The sequence below is a fragment of the Mus pahari genome, chromosome 12 (genome assembly GCF_900095145.1).
Source record: "Mus pahari chromosome 12, PAHARI_EIJ_v1.1, whole genome shotgun sequence".
Lineage (NCBI taxonomy): Eukaryota > Metazoa > Chordata > Mammalia > Rodentia > Muridae > Mus > Mus pahari.
The window spans coordinates 10,072,519-10,091,044 of NC_034601.1; the positions used below are offsets into that span (position 1 = coordinate 10,072,519).

The 18,526-nt window shown below is 45.3% G+C and overlaps 2 protein-coding genes across 3 annotated transcripts in view; one reads left to right on the plus strand and one right to left on the minus strand.

The window, feature by feature from the left end:
• Window positions 1-7,322, plus strand: part of Bmerb1 (bMERB domain containing 1) — a 117,000-nt gene extending 109,678 nt beyond the window's left edge. Inside the window, exons 4-6 of the mRNA XM_021209229.2 lie at window positions 1,150-1,264; window positions 2,368-2,450; window positions 6,120-7,322. Of these exons, the coding sequence (XP_021064888.1) occupies window positions 1,150-1,264; window positions 2,368-2,450; window positions 6,120-6,232 (311 nt within the window). The 3' untranslated portion in view covers window positions 6,233-7,322. The remainder of the gene's footprint in view (window positions 1-1,149; window positions 1,265-2,367; window positions 2,451-6,119) is intronic.
• An 8,510-nt stretch (window positions 7,323-15,832) lies between these two features.
• The window catches only part of Marf1 (meiosis regulator and mRNA stability factor 1), a 50,193-nt gene continuing 47,499 nt past the window's right edge, over window positions 15,833-18,526 (minus strand). For both annotated transcript variants that reach the window (XM_029544397.1, XM_021209207.2), the window contains exon 27: window positions 15,833-18,371. In XM_029544397.1, coding sequence (XP_029400257.1) covers window positions 18,124-18,371 — 248 coding nt within the window. In that variant the 3' untranslated portion in view covers window positions 15,833-18,123. The remainder of the gene's footprint in view (window positions 18,372-18,526) is intronic.

The window sequence follows — 18,526 nt, forward strand, 5'->3', positions numbered from 1 at the left end:
TCCTGGAACTCACTCTGTAGACCAGGCTGGCCTCGAACTCAGAAATCCGCCTGCCTCTGCCTCCCAAGTGCCGGGATTAAAGGCGTGCGCCACCACGCCCGGCTAGAATCACTTTTATATGGATTATATCTGGTTGTTAGGTAACTTTTGGGCAGAGCCTAGAGGAAATGCTAACAATGGTGGCAATATGTCTTTAATCACAGCACTTAGGAGGCAGACACAGGTGGATACGTGTGTGTTCAAGGCCATCTTGGTCCATATAGTAAGCTCCAGGACAACCAGGTCCTTGTAGAGAGACCCAGTCTCTAAAATCAACAACAACAACATCCACCCCCAAACAACAACAACAAAAGCAAACAAACAAAACAATCGTTGATAGGACCTGAGGAACCTGAGGAATCCTGCCCTAGTTATCGTTACTACTGCTATGATGGAACACCATGAGCACATGAGCTTGAGGAGAGGAGTGGCTTACACTCCCACATCATTGTTCATCATCGAAGGAACTCAAATAGGGCAGGAACCTGGAGGCCGGAGCTGATGCAGAGGCCACAGAGGGGTGCTGCTTACAGGCTTGCTCCTCATGGTCGCTCAGCCTGCTCTCTTATAGAACCCAGGACCACCACCCCAGGGATGGCCCCACCCACGATGGGCTGGCCCCTCCCCCATCAATCATTAGTTAAGCAGATGCCCTCCAGGCTGGACTGCAGTCAGATCTTCTGAAGGCATATTCTAAACTGGGGTTTCTTCCTCTCGGGTGGCTTTCATTTCTATCAAGTTAATAAGAAACTATCTAGCACAGCATCCAGGGTTGGCCACTAGCCTCCCCCTGCATCCACAGACATGAACGAGCACACAGACACAAAGGTGTGCCCATTTACACACATAAACGCACAAGCCGTCACAGTGCCTCTTCAAGTTTACCCAGAGGATGAAGTAGTGGAGCCGCATGTCCAGTCCTGTCTCCTCAGACTCAAGTGTTTCTGCTACTTACACTCGCTGCCTGTTTTGTTCTGTCTTGAGACTGGGTCTCTCTCGTGTGTTGTCCCCAGGCTAGCTCCAAGCTCATACTCTCCTGCCTCAACATTCTGAGTGCCGGGATTGCAGACATACACCAGCATAGCCGCCTCACTCTTTTCTCCCTCGCAGAAAAAGAGAAAACCAAGCTGCAGAAGCAGAGAGAGGATGAGCTGATCCAGAAGATCCACAGACTGGTACAGAAGAGAGACTTCCTGGTGGATGATGCCGAGGTGGAACGGTTAAGGTGGGCTTCAGGCCATCAGATCCCAAGCCTCTACTTCCTGCACCACCCTAAAAGGCATCGCCTCTGCAATTGCTCTGCATACACAAAACCCTCCTGGCCTCAGAACCCATTTCATATTCAAGAGAAAAACCATGTCATCCTCCAAAAACTCGCAGAGTCCTGTATATCTTAGCTGATTGTCATTTAGGCAGGTGGGCAGGAAGGAATTCCATCATGTGATAGAGGAGAAAGTTCCCTATACATTGTCTAGACACATCAAAGCAACTCTCAAAACTTGTCAACACGTACAGAAACCTGTCTCCATGACAACCTCTCCCAAGCTCCCAGAATTGTGCTTCCCTCCCCTTCCCTTCCCCTCTTGCGGTTTCCTGTGTATTGCACCTGCCAATCTTGGGCTGGGAGCCCCTGGCTCTGGGGCTGTACCACTGACTGGAGGCCTCTGAGGATGCCCGATCTGGGTGCAGTTGTGTCTTAGATACTTTCATCCCAGGACAAAGTCTTTGGAGACTCTCTCCATGTAGGGGGCAACTTCCTCTTCATCATGTGTTCTCTAAGGACTTGGCCAGAGTTAGCTGGGCTGCACAAAACCTACCTTATTCCCGGCAACCTTGAAGGCAGAGATGACCTCCTCTCTGAGATGAACCCTGATCCTTGTGGGGTCAGAGCACCTGGGCTAGCCTGCAGGTACCGGGATGCTTCCCAGTTCACCAAACCCCAGCAAGGTGCCTGGGTCCTAGGATGTCCCTATTTCTGCTTTGAGGTGTCATTCAATCTCTGGTCCAGCATTTCTACAGTGGTGTGTGACTTCATTAGATATAGGGTTCACCTAACACAGAATCATATGCTGTGTGTGTGTGTGTGTGTGTGTGTGTGTGTGTGTGCGTGCATGCGTGTGGGGGGAGTGGGTGTGCGCATGCGCACTTGCGCGCGTGTGCGTGTGCGTGTGCGTGTGCGTGTGTGTGTGTGTGTGTGACATAATAACATTCACACCACTCATAAATCTCAACACGTGCTTCCTCACACTTAGCCTCTTACTGGGTCTCATTGGCGTTTTCTTTGCTGACGTTATTTCCCTCTTTTCTTCTACATGTCCACCTTCCCAGGGAACAGGAAGAAGACAAGGAAATGGCTGATTTCCTGAGAATCAAGTTAAAACCTCTAGACAAAGTAACCAAGTCTTCAGCCAGTGAGTGCCTGCATGGCTTTCCCTCTTTCCCTACAAAAGACGATTTCAAAGAAGTGAAGGGCAAGGGAGCCTAAGACATGTTTATAGCTCCAGCTTGAGCTTGGGCTAGCAGCAAGTGGGGTGTGGTGGTGGGGGCGGGCTTCATGGGCCTTGCTCATGCAGCTTCCCAGGCCATGTCCTGATGTGCTCCATGCTCCATTTAAGGTTTCTCTACATTAGTCTTGAAACTCTTAGTAATTTTGGTTCCGGGAGCTTTGTGCTGTCATTTTCCCGAGTGGGAGTAACTAGTGCTGCCAGAAGCTGTCTGTGCATAGGCCCAGTTTGGTATTTTTCAAACTGGATGGCTACTGTGGCCTTCAGGAGTTACAGATGCTATTAAGACTGGAATCTGGAAGATCCAGAAACACAATTCTGACAATAATTATTAATTATGAGACACTCAGAGAAGAAAGGGACAAGTTTGGGAATCCCTCATGTCCATCCAGGTGTTGCAGTGACCAGGGATCCCGTGTCGCTACCTACACTTTCTTTGATGCAATGATTGGCAGATATTTCTAATTGCTATATCAGTGAGGTCTCTTTCCATCGTAAGAAGTCAATATCCTTGAATATTGGTGGTGCACATCTTTAATCCCAGTACCTGGGAGGCATAGACACGTAGGTTCATGTGAGTTCAAGGCCAGGCTGGTCTACATAGAAAGCTCCAGGCTAGCTGAGGTTACATAGTGAGAACACAGTGTCTCAAAAAGAAAAAGTATGCACCCAGTTAAAAATGGAAGAGTTAAGAAAGAAGAGAACCTCAGGCCTCAGGGCACAGCACTGTTGGACCTGCCTTTTTTCCAGTCATTCATGTACGTGCACACTAGCTCCATTTTCCCTGAGTACTGGACCTGCGAGAACAACATGAAGGAGGAAAGGTTTACTTGAACTCCTGGTTTCAGAGGTGTCAGTCCACCATGATGGAGGGAGCATGATAGAAAAGAACAGTTGACATGATGTCTAGGAGTCAGAAAAAAACAAGATCATAAGAAGGGACCGGAATAACTGTGTCCCCCAAAGGTGTGCTCCAGTAACCCAGTTCCCAGGTGGAATCCTCTGCCTTCTTCCACCTCTAGGGATGCCATCGCGTTAAGGATCCTTCAAGGGATGGTTCCGTTGATTAGGCCCGAGCTTCACAGTCTAACCATCTCTGGATTACCACCATATACACACCTAGGGGTGTGCTTTACTAATTAGACAATTCTCAGTCCAATCAATTTGAAAATTCATACAAACCATCATACTCTAATAAACAGGCCCTCTCCACTGGCTAGAACCCTAGAACCAGAGTTTGTAATTAACCAAGGTAATGCCAAACTTCTTTGTGTGTATTAGATTTCTTTAGAGGAATATAATTTATAGAGTAAATAGCTCTTTGAGTCTCTCTCTCTCTCTCTCTCTCTCTCTCTCTCTCTTCATACATATATATATATATACATATACATATATATACATATATATGATATATATAACATATATGGTATAATTTATATCATTCATATGTATTCACACACATATATACACATACATATATATATGAGACCCAGCTAGTCCAACAATGACTGTCTACCCATGGAAGGTCCAAGAATCCAGCACTTGTCTGTCCCACGAGGCTGGCTGTCTCATCTGGTCATCAGCTTGTGCTGGAATCCAGAAGTAGACTCTAATGCTAGTGAAAGAATGGGCCTGCTATTGAGAGCAAACAAAGAGGCAAAGAAAGAGAGCAAGCTTCCTTCTTCCATGTCCTTTATATAGACTGCCACAGAAGGTGTGGACCAGATTAAAAGTAGATATTCCTACCTCAAAAGATCTGGATTAACAGTGTATCTTCCTACCTCAAAGATCCAGAATAATAAATCTTCCCAAATGATTTAATTAAGAAAAAAAACCCTCACAGGTGTGCCCAGCCATTTGGGTTTTAGTTAATTCTAGATGTAGTCCAGTTGACATTCAAGAATAGCCATCCCACTTTGTGCCTAAATACATACATTTCAGGTGTAGACTGATCTTTTAGACTTTTTTTTTTTAATCTTGGGACTCCATTATCAAATCAGTGGTGGAAATTTGGCCACATATCAAGTCCTTTGCAAATGGTGTTCACTTGGTGTTTTAATTTCTTGATAAAATAGTTACTTTACCCATGCTGCTATGTAGAAAGAACATGTTTGTGCCCTTTCACCATGCTATTAGGCAGAATCTTTCTATTTGACATTTTATAGAAGAGTCAGGCCTATGAAGAAACTGACGTTAGGCAGGGCTGTGTGCCTTGTGGGTTTTAGTGACAAGTAAGGAGAAGGAATCCCTTCTGTATTCTCCACACTTAACAGCTTTGTTTGCACAGGTCATTAATGAGTGGCACAAAAAACTGGGTTTGTAAAAATTCTGAAAAGTGGCATCCACATCTCATGCATACAGCCTTCAACAGAAGATTATCTCATAGTAAAATTTTGAAACCCATGAACAATTGAATCACCTTGATTGGAGTCAATGAATGCAACAAAGAAATGTCTTTCTAAGAGCCTGATAGAAGAGAACTGCCAAGGGCCGGTGACATGGCTCAGTGAATAAAGGCGCTTGCTGCACAAGCCTGACATCCTGAGTTTGCTCTCCAGTACCCATGTAAATGTGAAAGGAGAGAACTCCACAGCTGTCTTCTCTCCTCCACAGACACGTGTGTCTGTGTCCCACTCATGTGTGTGCACACACATAAATTCTGAATAAAGAATGAGGCCATGGTGGCACACACCTTTAATCCTGGCACTTGGGAGGCAGAGGCAGGCAGAGCTCTGTGAGTTCAAGGCCATCCTAGTCTACAGAGTGAGTTCCAGGAGAGTCAGGGCTACATAGAGAAACCCTGTGTCAAAAAACAAAACAAGAAATATATAACGTTTTCTTTTTAAAAGATTTATGAAGGGAACTATCTTAAGGAGACAGTGAACTAAGCATGTTGAAATTGTTAAAGAGACAAGGAACAAAACCCCAAGATGAAGTAGAATGATACATGGAGAAGAATAAACAGACTTTCTGAAACATTAAACCCATTAATAAAATGTCCACTGGAAAAAAATAAGTGGATAGAATAAGGAAACACATTTGAAAGTATGCTTCTTAAAATGTAAGGCAGCCTTGAGCAGATTACTCAGCCTTGAGTCTAGGGGCTCCCTGTACTGAACAAACAGTAAGTGGTGGGAAATAGAGCAGCTTCTACAAACAGAGGAGACTGAATGGCAAGCTGTAACTTACATCTAATGGGTATTCTGAAGAGGATAACTGGAGAATGACCAGTACAGTGTTCTGAAAAGATAACATGAGCATTGTCCTAAATCGAAAGGTATGAGCTCTCATGTTGAATTGCCTTGACCAAACCTTTCCATCTATCCTGTGCTAGACCTGGAAGCTAATGCGATGAGAGGAACTGACTAGGAGATAGGGCTAATACTGCACTTGGAACCTAAAGAATGAGTAACAAGAGGGTCCAGGAATGATGGGCAGGAAATGCATAGCAGTTCTTCACACTGCCAGGATAAGGCTTAGTCATGGCTAGGGTTGGGTTGGGTTGGACTGCCATTAGCCAAGGCTTTCTTCTCCTTACCTTTCTCTGTTTCTCTCTCTGCTTTTCCATTGCTGCAGGCTCCCGGGCAGAGAAGAAGGCAGAGCCCCCACCTAGCAAGCCAACAGTGGCCAAGACAGGGCTGGCACTCATCAAGGATTGCTGTGGGACCACCCAGTGCAACATCATGTAGCCCCTATGTGGGTGCCCCAGAGCTGTGGGGACCCTCCCTCCCACCCTCTTGTCCTCATAGCCCCCATTTCACAGGGGTGCAAGAGCTTTCCAAGGCAGAAGGGGTTGACAGCAAGCCCATGACTGCTATCAGGGGCTATGGGCATGGCAGGTGGGCCCAGTCTGTACAGTGTTTAGCAATAGAGAGCCCTTCACTGTCGCATGACCCTCCCCAGAGCATGCCCAACCCAGGAGTCTGTCTTATCATTTATCTAACCACCACAAAAGCCCCTCCCTTAAAACAATATACCTTCACTTTTCTCTAGGTGTATCTAACCTACCATGCAAATGAACTGGGCAAGGGGCATAGTCCCAGGTGTGTATAGCTGTGAATTTCAATAATCTAGCACTGCGTTGGACCCATTCCCCACCTACCCTCCCAGCTTTGCTGTCAGATACAAGTCCCGTTCCCTGTTTGCCCTCTCCCCGGGACTGTGGCTTGGAGGGTTCCACACAGCCCACACATCTCTTAGGCTCCATTGTAATCACTTCCCTAGTGACACTGGCCTGTCTATGAAAGCCGAGTGTGTGTGGTGTTGGGTCTACACCTCCTGCTCCATCCCAGCCTGGTGTGTATCTGCCAGAATCCAGGCTCTTCCTTGATTTGCCATGTCCAGCCCACAGTGGAGCAGAGTAGGGAGTTGTGACCAAAAGCAGATCCAGTGCTTGGACCAGGTAGCAGAGAACCGCAGGGACCAATATCAAGACCAGAGTGAATGAGAAGGGGACCCAGGAAAGAAACCAACCCATACCCTCTTCACCCAGGGCTGCTGCAAGTGAGTACAAGTGGGAAGGTCACACCGCTGGCCCAACGCACACTGACAGGAAGCCTGACCCAACTATGTCCCATTGTCTGGTGGCGTGTTTGAACCAGCCCCACAATTCCTCTTGTGTAACTTGATGTACATTTTAAATGGCCAGCCTGGCACAGCCTGTGTGAACTCTGTGCGTGTATGTGTGTTATGACTGGCCTAAGTTCTTAGCACCAGTCAAGATTTGCTGATGTACAAACTATCCATCAGAGAAAATAAAAATGAAAAACACACACAACATTTTAAATGTTCTTACCTTTTTTTTAATTATAGATATAACTCATATACTTAGAAAATCATTTTAAAAGTACAGAAAGTATATAAAAATTTATCTATTCACAGTTTTCCTTGTGACCTCTGATATTTTGACCTTTGTCCTCAAGTCTTCTCATACATTTCTTTTTTTTTTTTTTAATTGGTTTTTCGAGACAGGGTTTCTCTGTATAGCCCTGGCTGTCCTGGAACTCACTTTGTAGACCAGGCTGGCCTCGAACTCAGAAATCCGCCTGCCTCTGCCTCCTGAGTGCTGGGATTAAAGGCGTGTGCCACCATGCCCAGCTTCTCATACATTTCTTTTGTCATGATTTGCATCATATTGAAACATTTTATACTCAGCTTTCTTTTCAGTTATTATTATACCAAGTAGGCTCCTCCTCCATCATTCAAAGCTCTTTGTTAGCATTAAACATGCTTCATATTTATAATGGCTGCTCAGTACTCCATCTGTGGCTATACTGCTGTCTATTTTACCATTGCCTCAATACTGGACATTTAGACCTTCCCTATGTTTTCCCATATCATAAATGAGGTCATGATCAACATCCTGAGGAGCTAAATCTTCACCTGAATTTGTCTTTGTCTTTTTCTTTTTTTTGTTTAAAGATAAACTAGAAGTAAAATTATTGGTCATTGATGAGAATAATTTTCAAAATATTTGTAAATCTGGCCTGGTATAAAGCTCAGTAGGTAGAGTGCTTGTCTTGTATGCGCAAAGCCCTGGGTTCCATCCCAAGTTGTGTGTAAGCTGGATGTAGTAGTGCAAGTCTTGACTCATAGAACTGGGAGAAAGGGAGGGAGTGGAGGTAGGAGGTTCAGAAGTTCAAGGCCATCCTTGGCTACATGTTGAATTTAAAGCTAAATAAGACCTCTATCTCAAAAATAAATAAATAAATAAATAAATAAATAAATAAATAAATAAATAAATAAAACAAAAAGCAGTGAGAATCTGGAGTGGATCTATAGTATCGTCACAGCGGAGGGGACTGCGGTTCCAGCTGTGGGGCTTGGCATTTTGTAGGTAGACAGTGCGCATCAGGCCCTGCAAGCTGTCTCAGGCGAGTTTCTCCTTCGGCCCACAAGCTACACCCTGACAAGCTAACAGTGGAGATGAATGTTTATCAAAATACTGACCTTAGAGGACACTGTGTCCTCCTTCAGTACCCTAGACCATGTGTGATACCAGGTTACATGGGGGGTCCTAGAATAACCACAATAACAAACTGAGCACAAACTGGGGACTTAGCACCACAGAAATCCAGCCCAAAGGGCTCTCTACAGCTTTCCTTGCCGAGGCTGTGTGTGTGCAGAGGCCCTCTTTGCTTCATCGAGTTCCTAGAAATCTTGGACCTTGGTTGGCTTCAATGTGTCCATCCCTACCTTTGTCTCCAGGGATTCTCCTCTGTGCATCCCCTCTCACCATGAGACACCACTGATGGAGTTTGCAGCCCCCTAGCTCAGTCTGACTTTACAATCTTACCCAAAGCTCCTACTTCAGTTAAGACCACACTCTGAAGCCCACAGAATACCTGACGCAAGCAGCCTGAAGGACGAAGACTTGGGGTTCTTCAGATTGCTCTGTTCGTGCTTGTTTGGCTCTATACATCTGAGCAGTACAGGATGGCAGTGTCCAAATGTTGGAAGAGCACCACACCTCACAGTGGGTAACCATGCCTGTCTCACCTCACTTCCCACCTCTAGTCCATTTGGGAATCGCACAACTGTAAGATGGGGTTCTACCATATTCAGGGTAGGTCTTCTCGCTCTAGAACACCTTCATAGACACACTTAGAGGTATGCCTTATTGATCCCCCAGGTACCTCTTAATCCAATCAAGCTGATATGATGAACCATCACAGGTAGATATAAAATTAGGTCCGATTTCTTATCCAACTTCTTAGACGCCTTCACACTCTAACTCAAAACACTGAGACCGCACAGAGGGCTCTGTTGTCCCTTCCACATGGAAAACATAGCAAGCCAAGGGACCGAGAATCAGTCCCTCACTGCCTTCAGTACTTACCCCTCTAAGCTCCCAGCAACCAGTACTCCCACTGAGTTTGTAGAAGACCTGTATTATATTCCTGCTATTCCTTTACTAGTTTTGAAAATGAGTATCTAGGGCCAGCAGGATGGTTTCGTGGGTAAAACTACTTGTCACATAAGTTAATAATCTAAGTTTCATGCCCATATCCCACTGTATTAGTTACTTTTATAGTGTTGTGATAAAACACCATGATCAAGAAACTGATTTTTAAAAAACATTTAACTGGGATTATGATTCTAGTTCATTGTGATGCAGTGAGGCATTGCGGTGGCAGGAACAGATGAGAGCGCACATCTTGAACCACAGAGGGAACAAAAAGCACACTAGGAATGGGGGGGGGGAGGTCTTTTGGAACCTCAAAGCCCACATCTAGTGACAACCTCCTGATCCCTTCCCCCAAAACAACCACCAAACAGAAACCAACCAGTATTCAAAGCCACAAGACTTATAGGGGATATCTCATTCAAACTACCACACCCACCTAAAAACTCAGATGAAATAGAAGGCATTTGCAATCCCAGCACTCCTACAGGAGAGGAGAAGCAGGAACAAGATATTCAACCGGAAGCTTTCTGGTCAGGGAGCCTGAAATACACAGCACAGCAGACAAGAAAGATGCTGTCTTAAGAGAAAACTGCCTCTTGAAAGTTGTCCTCTGACATCCAGTGGGCAGCTTTGCACATGTGCATACACACACATACACACACACACACACACACACACACACACACACACACACAATCTCATATACAAAACTATAAAAGCTAACAAACATCTATTTGGGCTTTAAGCAGGACAGGACCAGATGAAATTGAGAGATGATGATCTTGGATCAGGAGGGTTACCACAAAGCTGGTGAATCTTGAAGATCATGGGACCCTCCACACCCAGACTTGATCCTTCTGGAAGGCATCAAGGAGGATGGCAACAGGAATCCTACTCATGGCACTTAGTACCATACGCACATCAACTTGTAGTGTCTCCCATCAGGCAGATCCTATTACTATCCCCACTGTACAGTTGAGGAAATGGCAGGATTCCATAGTTGAATCCTATGACAGCTAGTAGGGGAATCATCTTTCATTGCTCATGCTCCTCTATCCCTGACAGTCTACTTTCTTCTTACTGCATTCAAACACATCTCCCATTTAAACAAATACCTCTCTGCCCTCATTGCCATCTTTCTCAGCATCTTCCTAACTTACTTCTTTAGAGGTGGCCATAGACGTGCCATATCCATCTTTCTAATCTCCAGTTGCCTCCTGAATGTATCTGTTTTCCTTCTGGGGCTGGGACTTGTACATGTTAGTGCTCTACTACTGAGCTATTGGCAAACTTCTTGAATCTAATGATCTGCCCTTTGACGCTCTCTCAAAGCTACCTCCTCTCATCAGGAATATAATCTTGTTCCTAGGTGACATCAGGCTGGTGCCCATCAGTCAGCCTCATGGTCTCTGGTGCCTGTGAGAGACACATGCTTTATTTACCTCAGTCTCTAGGTGTGCTTCCTACCTCCCAGGAGCACCTCTCTCCAGCCCCCTGTATTTTACTTATTTAATTTTGAACTTTTCATTTTGATTTACAGGTATGTGTTTATATGTGTGTGTATATGTGGATGTTGCATGTGTACAGGTAACTATGGAGGCCAGAAGAGGGTGTCAGGGTGATATCTCCCTGGAGCCAGAGTTATAGGAGATTGTGAGCTGGGAACTGAACTAGAGTCCTCTACAAAATGACACTCTTAACTGCTGAGCCGCCTTTCTGGCTTCTTATTACATGGCCTCTTGCCATGTACCTCTGGTCAGTTAAACTGAGTTCCTAGAACAGCTTGGCCCCAGGCTGTTTCAGACTTGTAGCTGTCCTGTTCTTTCCGCTTTAATGCAAGGGTTATAGACTTTCTACTCTCTGCTTGCTAGACCTTCCTGATGCTTGGGGATCCTCACCAGGCCCGGTCTTTTCTCTTTTCCACTTCTCAAACATCTTGGATGGCTACCTACACAGCTAGACTTGGTTTTCGACCTGGATGTCCCTCCTAAGCTCAGATTTGCTCTGAATCAACACTGGAATACAACGTGCACGTTAAAGTAACATAGCCTAAAACAAAGATTGGCAAGCTGTCATCTAAGGTATGCCCGCCTTCTGAATTTGTAAATAAAATTTTTTGAAACCTTTATTTTGATTCGATGTGTATGGGTGTTTGCATTGCCTCGCATGCAGTGCCTACAGAGTCCAAGAGGGTATTAGATTCCCTGGGACAGGACTTATGACAGCTGCTACTGCCATGTGAATTGATCCTAGGTCCTCTGGAAGAGCGACCAGTGTTCCTGATCACTGAAAACTGCTCTTGCTCTCAGAAATAAAGTTTATTGGAAAAAAAAGTCAGTCACACTCAGTCACAGATCATCTTTAGGGGCTTCTGTGATACATGGTAGAGCTGAGTATTAAAGAGCACACGGCCCCCAGGTCCTGAAATATTTACTCTCTGAAACTTAAGGTGAAAGTAATCCACTTCAGTCTGACAGGATGGCTCAGCAGGCCAAATTCTTGCCATACAAGCCTGATGACCTGAGGTGGAGCCTCTGTAGAAGGAGAGAATTGATTCCTAAAAATTCTTCTTTGATCTTCACACTCATATTGCATCATGAGAACATCCCAGTCCCAACTGTCCCCCTGAACGCTAATAAATCTTTGGGAAAAAAATCAGGTGACTTGGTCTACCTTGTTACTAAGTTTCTTCTAAGTATTTCCACGTTAGGGAAGGGTATCCCCTGTTCTCAGCTGCCCACGTTTATCCTAGGACATGTCCTCTTGTGACCTATTACTAATTTCTTTTCCATTGCTATGTCTCTAGCACCTACTTCATAAGTATCTATAGAATGTAGCCTCTCCTAAGGTAGCCACTGTCATTGCTTTATCAACTTTTATCAACTACAACCATGCGTTAACCCTTCATTACTCCTCTCTCCACAGCAGCCTACGGATTCTTCCTAAGCTATTTTCATGTGGAAAGAAAACTCAGTACTCTTCTATGCAGCCCACCTCTTCCTGTACCCTGAGCCTTACTTCCCGACACCGAGACCACAGACTTCCTTCAGTTCTTTGGCTCCTCTTCCCACCCTCTCTGTTGGCATGTCTCCTAGATCTTTAGACACCATTTCCCCTGCCAAGAACACCTCAAGTTCCTCACCAGCCAGCCCTTCTTCCCACGTCTCCACCTCTAGACAGATCATGCTGTGCCTAAAGCACCCATGTAACCAGGTCTGCTGCTTGATACCCTCCTGTGCCTTCCCACGGGCACAATGGCAAAGGCCAGGGACCCAGGCCAGCTTTCTTACAATCCAATCCTTTTCTGCACCCTCTTCCCAGTCCTAGCTTCATGCCTTGGTTCATACTGACTTAAGGGACTAGATACAAACTGAGCAGGAACCGCCAGAGAAGAAAGACTGTGCAGAGTGAAGCCCAGGCAAAGCTTCCTGCGATACTGCAGAGCAGTAGGGCCATCTTCCCCAGTTGGTAGATGAGGAAACTGAGGCTCAGGATGGAGAAGTGATGAACTCAAAGTCATATAACAGGCAAGTGATGGAGTTGGGTTCCGGCACCAGAACTCTTCAGCTGTCCCGCACAAGGCAGCAGGTGAGCATAATGGCTGGGTCAGGGTGCCGAGGCCAGCGAGCTTAAGAAACATCAGGCATGTTTCAACTTGTGGATGTGTGAGGTAATTCCCCTGGTCGATGTGGTCCTTGGCACGTGCTGGGCAATGAATTATGTGAACCTTGTATCCTAGTGAGGGAGACAGGTCAGTGCGGAGCTTGGAATAACTCAAATCTCCTTGCAAAGTAGGGTTAGCCAAAGAAAGGGACTTCACTGCGGAGCTATACTGCTCAGATTAAAACCCGTGACGCTCCCCTTGAGTGAACCCAGGTCTCTCTGCATTCATTTCTTCGTACCTTCAGTATCCAGCCCGAAAGACACAGGCACAGGCACAGGCACAGGCACAGGCACAGGCACAGGCACAGGCACAGGCACAGGCACAGGCACAGGCACAGGCACAGGCACAGGCACAGNCAGGCACAGGCACAGGCACAGGCACAGGCACAGGCACAGGCACAGGCACAGGCACAGGCACAGGCACAGGCACAGGCACAAGAAGACTAGGCGGAGCTTAGAATCAGGCATGTGACAGATGAACCTGCCTGCCACCAGCGAGCCAGCAGGCACAAACAGGAAGGTGCTGAGCTGTGCTATGGTCCTAACAGAGCGGGTGCTGCTCTCAAGAGGTAAGCAGGAGGGATGCTGCAGGGGACCACAACTAATACCGCTCTGTAAGCCAAGGCCATGCCATGTGCTTTCCCAAGATTCCTGTACCTCCCCAGGGCTGGATCCATGATGTACGATCTCTGAGCCATAGCATCTGCTAGTACAGGATTTGCCACATCTCTAGGTTCCCATCCTTCGTGTGATATGACACACAATTCAGACTCCTCTTTTCCCTATATCCCCAAGATCCAAAGTTGTATAGGGTCTCAGGACACAAAGCAAATCTTCCAGCATGTACATGTGGGAGGAAGTGAGTTTCTACCATAGGAGACTGACCCATGAATTAGATGTTCTTTCTCCAAGAGTTCCACCTCCCACTGTATCCCCACCACTCCACCAATTTCCTTCCTGCTTAACTAAAACACTCTAGGTCAGTGGTTCTCAACCTTCCTAATACAGTTTATACAGTTTAACCCTTTAGTACAATTACTCACGTTATGGTGACCCCCAACCACAAAATTTTGTTGCTACTTCCTAACTGTCTACTTGGCTGGCTTATACTCTCAGAAGTTCAGTCCATTATCATCACAGCAGGAAGTATGGCAGCATGCAGGCAGACATGGTGTTGGGGGAGTCAAGAGTTCTACATCTGCACTGAAAGGAAGCCAAGAGCAGACTATGTATCCTGTGGCTAGGAGGAGGTCTACAGTCACAGTGACACACTTCCTCCGAGGCCACACTTAATAGTTCCACTCCCTGGGCCAAGAATATTCAAACCACAACTAATTGTGTTCATTATGAATTCAGATATGTAGGATATCTGATATGTAACGCCTAAAGGGTTGCAACCCACAGGTTAATTGATAACTGCTGCTCTACGTCCCTTCACACTTCAACTAAACTCAGATCTCGCTCTCACATTGAGAACGTCCAAGGACAACCAGCGTGCAGATCCCATCGGCTTCCACACAGAAGGCTCTTTAGGAAAGGGTGAAAATCTCCCCCCACCTTCCTCCTTATGGACCATATATCTATGTAATGTTTGGAGTATCATGAACAATTGTTTTCTGTAGTCCTGCTGTGGAATTAAAAGGTGAAGAGGCTGTGGGAATGTGGGAGACCTCACACTCTAGAGTTCAGATTTTCTAAGAAATCACAGGAATGAGAAGCTGGGAAGGAGTCACATATGCATACACACAGAGGCAGGGTGTGTATGCATATGTGTCAACACTGGGTGTCTTACTACTCTCCATCTTGGTTTTGGGGCCAGGGTCTCTCAACGAACCTGGTCCTTACCTATAGCTAGGCTGGCTGGCAGGCCAGCTAACTCTGGTGATGTGCCTGTCTGCCCCCAGCATCCGGATTACAGGCCTGGCTACCATGCCCAGCACTTTAGGTGTGTGCTGGAGATTCACTGGGATCTCATGGTTGTACAGTCAGCACCTGACCTACTGAGCCATTTTTCCAACTCCCTCAACATTTTGTGCAAACTCTGCTATGGTAAAAGGGGTTTTGAAGGCATTGTCCAGTGGTCATTGGTAGTGCGTAACATTGATTTTCCCTAATCTTACACCAAGAAACAACTTGTCCTGTTCTTCCATAGAGGGTAGAGACTTCATAGCTCAAACTGTATAGGAAGTCTTTCCTTCCCAGACTTGCTTAATGGGAAAGCAAGCTTATCAAGGAACAGAAACCAGACATTCATACAGTACATATGTTTCAAAGGGAGAACCTAGGATTCATCCTGGCTTTAACTGGCAGGTTCTCTTCCACGTGTAGAACAGGTCTCAGGGCTGGAAAAATCCAAGTTGTATTCATATGGCGCCAATAGTCCAGTCTCCGGTTTCAACCCTCAGCATCCCTTAAATGCCTTAAATGAAGCTTGCCTCACGCACTCCAGACTGGCCTACAACTTTCTATGGTGCTGACATGACTTTCCAGTCTTCTTGCCTCCACCTCCAGAGTGCTGAAATGACAGATGATTTACATGGTGCCAGGAATTGAACCCAGGGCTTTGTGCGCACCAAGCAAGCACTCTACCCACTGAGCTACCCACAACTCCAGCTTAAATGCATAATATTTCCGGAGAGATGAAAAGCCAAGGTCACCCAAAATAAGCTGACTAGACTGGTTTATAATCCCACCCACAAACAAAAGCACTCATTACAGATGCTTGCTCATAAAGTTTATTGACAACTGTTTGGTCCCAACACACAAACAGCACTTGAACCCCACCCCCCCCAAAAAAATGTTCAAACAAAGTAGACAGTTAAGAAAAACTTGTCCCCCGAGCCTCATCAAAAGCAAAAAGTACGAAATGGGAAGATGGAAAGGGGATTCTGGTGATCACTTTTGTCTTTTCAACAGATAAATTTAATCTGGTACATCCTTCCACTCAGACAAAGTGTCTCATCATCTCCATGTACATACATCACAGCATCATTATCTAAGCCTCCGGATGATGAAATAGTGATTGGACTGGCCACTGTGGGCACACCACACTCAGCGTGCTTCCAATCGAGTCTTCACATCTTTAAATAGCAAGGGTTAGTCACACTCACCCCAAACATATGGGCAACTCTAGCAAATGGCAAACACATACCTGTTCACTGTACACAACTATTCTTTGTTGCCCACAAAACCTGACCTTTGAGAGGACTCCAAGTAACTTTAGTGACATCTAGTGTTTTCAAATCCATAATCCCTTCTATGCTTGCAAACCTGAAGTCTGAGCAGGCAAGCTCAGCCATAGGATGTCTGAAAATAAGGCAACTCACACTCTTAACACTGCTTAAAAGCCTTAAAGAAATTGCACATGTGCCATTTTGCTTCCTATGCATTAAAACTGCAGAGGAAGTGCCATGAGGCCTTAAAGAGGAAGTGCTATCAGACCTCAAAAATGAAGTGCTTCCAGGCCTGCATAGAAAGTACCTTCCGGCTTTGCACAGAAAGAGTGGCAAGCCTGCACAACATTTCCAGTGCAGCTCCATCTGGGGCAGGTCATATTACTAAGAACTGGGAATCACTGGCTTCATTTAAAAGATTTTGGCAAAAAAATTCAACTTGTAAAAAAAAAAAAAAATCTCTCTACAGCCTTTAATTTTGTGACATTTTATCAAAATGCTGGCTATGAAATCAGAATCCATTTTCTGGCTTTCTAGAAAAAAATTATAAACATTTCCCACCAAAGAAGTCATCTAACTAGTGGAAGACTGTGTGCCAACAGCTTCTTTCTGCGCTATGAATGGATTTGCCTTTTTCGCCCAACAGATACAATCCATTGTAAATGTCAGGTCTCTCTAACAGGGGTGAGAGGCCACTCGTAGGTGGACACCTCAGGCACCCAGAGAGAAGGCCATTCCACAAGGCAGTGCCCACAAAGGCTGGCTTTTCCCAAATGCCAACATCAGACACCACAAAAAACAAAACAAAAACCCAAACGTGCTTCCAATAGTGAGAAGTAACAGTAAAAGCAGACACTATTAAAAGAGGTCAAGATGAACTAACATGAACACACATCTTCACATAGAGAGCTTCCCAGATTTACAGCCAACTTTTAAATCACAAGAACAAGGATAGGCTGATCAACCTTGGCCTTCACATTACAGATAGAACTCTGATCTCTTCTTAGTGGAAATAGTATTGAACCCACGCCTCTTGAAGCACTTCAGCTGATTTACAGTTTATGCATTTAATGCATAGTTAAAAAAAAATCAGACTCTTACCATTACCACCTCTCAACACACAACGTGTCAATTAAACACCGACTTTAAATGCATGACATTGAGGCCATCTCCTTTCCTTAACCTTATCCTTATCAAACTGGGACGGACAGAGAAGGGAAGCATGAAATAACTTTCTAGAAAGCTCTTAAATGGAATCCCCAAATGGCAATGTTTTAAAACTTGGATGAGGCCACACTGGTTAACCAGACATAGTTACATAAAAACAAGGCACACCAACAAGTCACCTAGAAGCCAGGGACTTTCCTGTCAGCCTGAAAATGGCTCCCCTGCCACTCACTCATTCCCTAGTACATGACCCACAGGTTCATGGGCATGCTCGGCTTCTTGAACAACCACAGATCCATTTGCTTAAACAAATGATGGAGACTGTTCAATGGGACTCAAGCCACTTCCTGCTGAGTGATCTCTGCTTATTTCTTCCCAACCACAATTCACAATAGTCTAGAAAAATTTGGTAAAATATTACAGATTCCTTAATGGAAGAGTTCTTTCAAATAAGTGGGAGAAATAAAGGAAGAAAATGTTTATCTGAAAGTTTAAAAATTAAAAAAAAAAATAAAATAAAAAACAACAACAAAACAACCATTTCCCTATGTACCATTAATGAAAGTGGCTTCTGGGGTCAAGACATAAAATGAGGTTTTTAAGCCAATTTTTGTGTGTAGAGTCAGACAGTTTTCCCCCATCCTAATTTAATTCCATGTTCAAATGGGAGTTAAAGCTTGGTTACAGGTGCAAAAGAAAAGTTGGCTGCCAATTTCACTCTATTTTTGGGCTGCTTTTTGGCTGGGCTTTCCACTGCATCCTTGCTGATCAGTGGCCTGGAGGTTTCTGGGGAGGGGCCAGAAGGAGCAGGAGCAGGAGCAGATGCTGGGCTGCTGGGTGAGGAGTCACAGGACAGGTTTCCCTTCTTCACTGGTATTGGAACTTCTGATTTTTCTTCTTGGTTTAAAACTAAAATTCCTAGAAAGACAGAAACGTAAATAGGTTTAGTTCTAGGGCTCATAAGAAGTGCTGGTTTGGGCTGGTGAGATGGCTCAGTGGGTAAGAGCACCCGATTGCTCTTCCGAAGGTCCGGAGTTCAAATCCCAGCAACCACATGGTGGCTCATAACCATC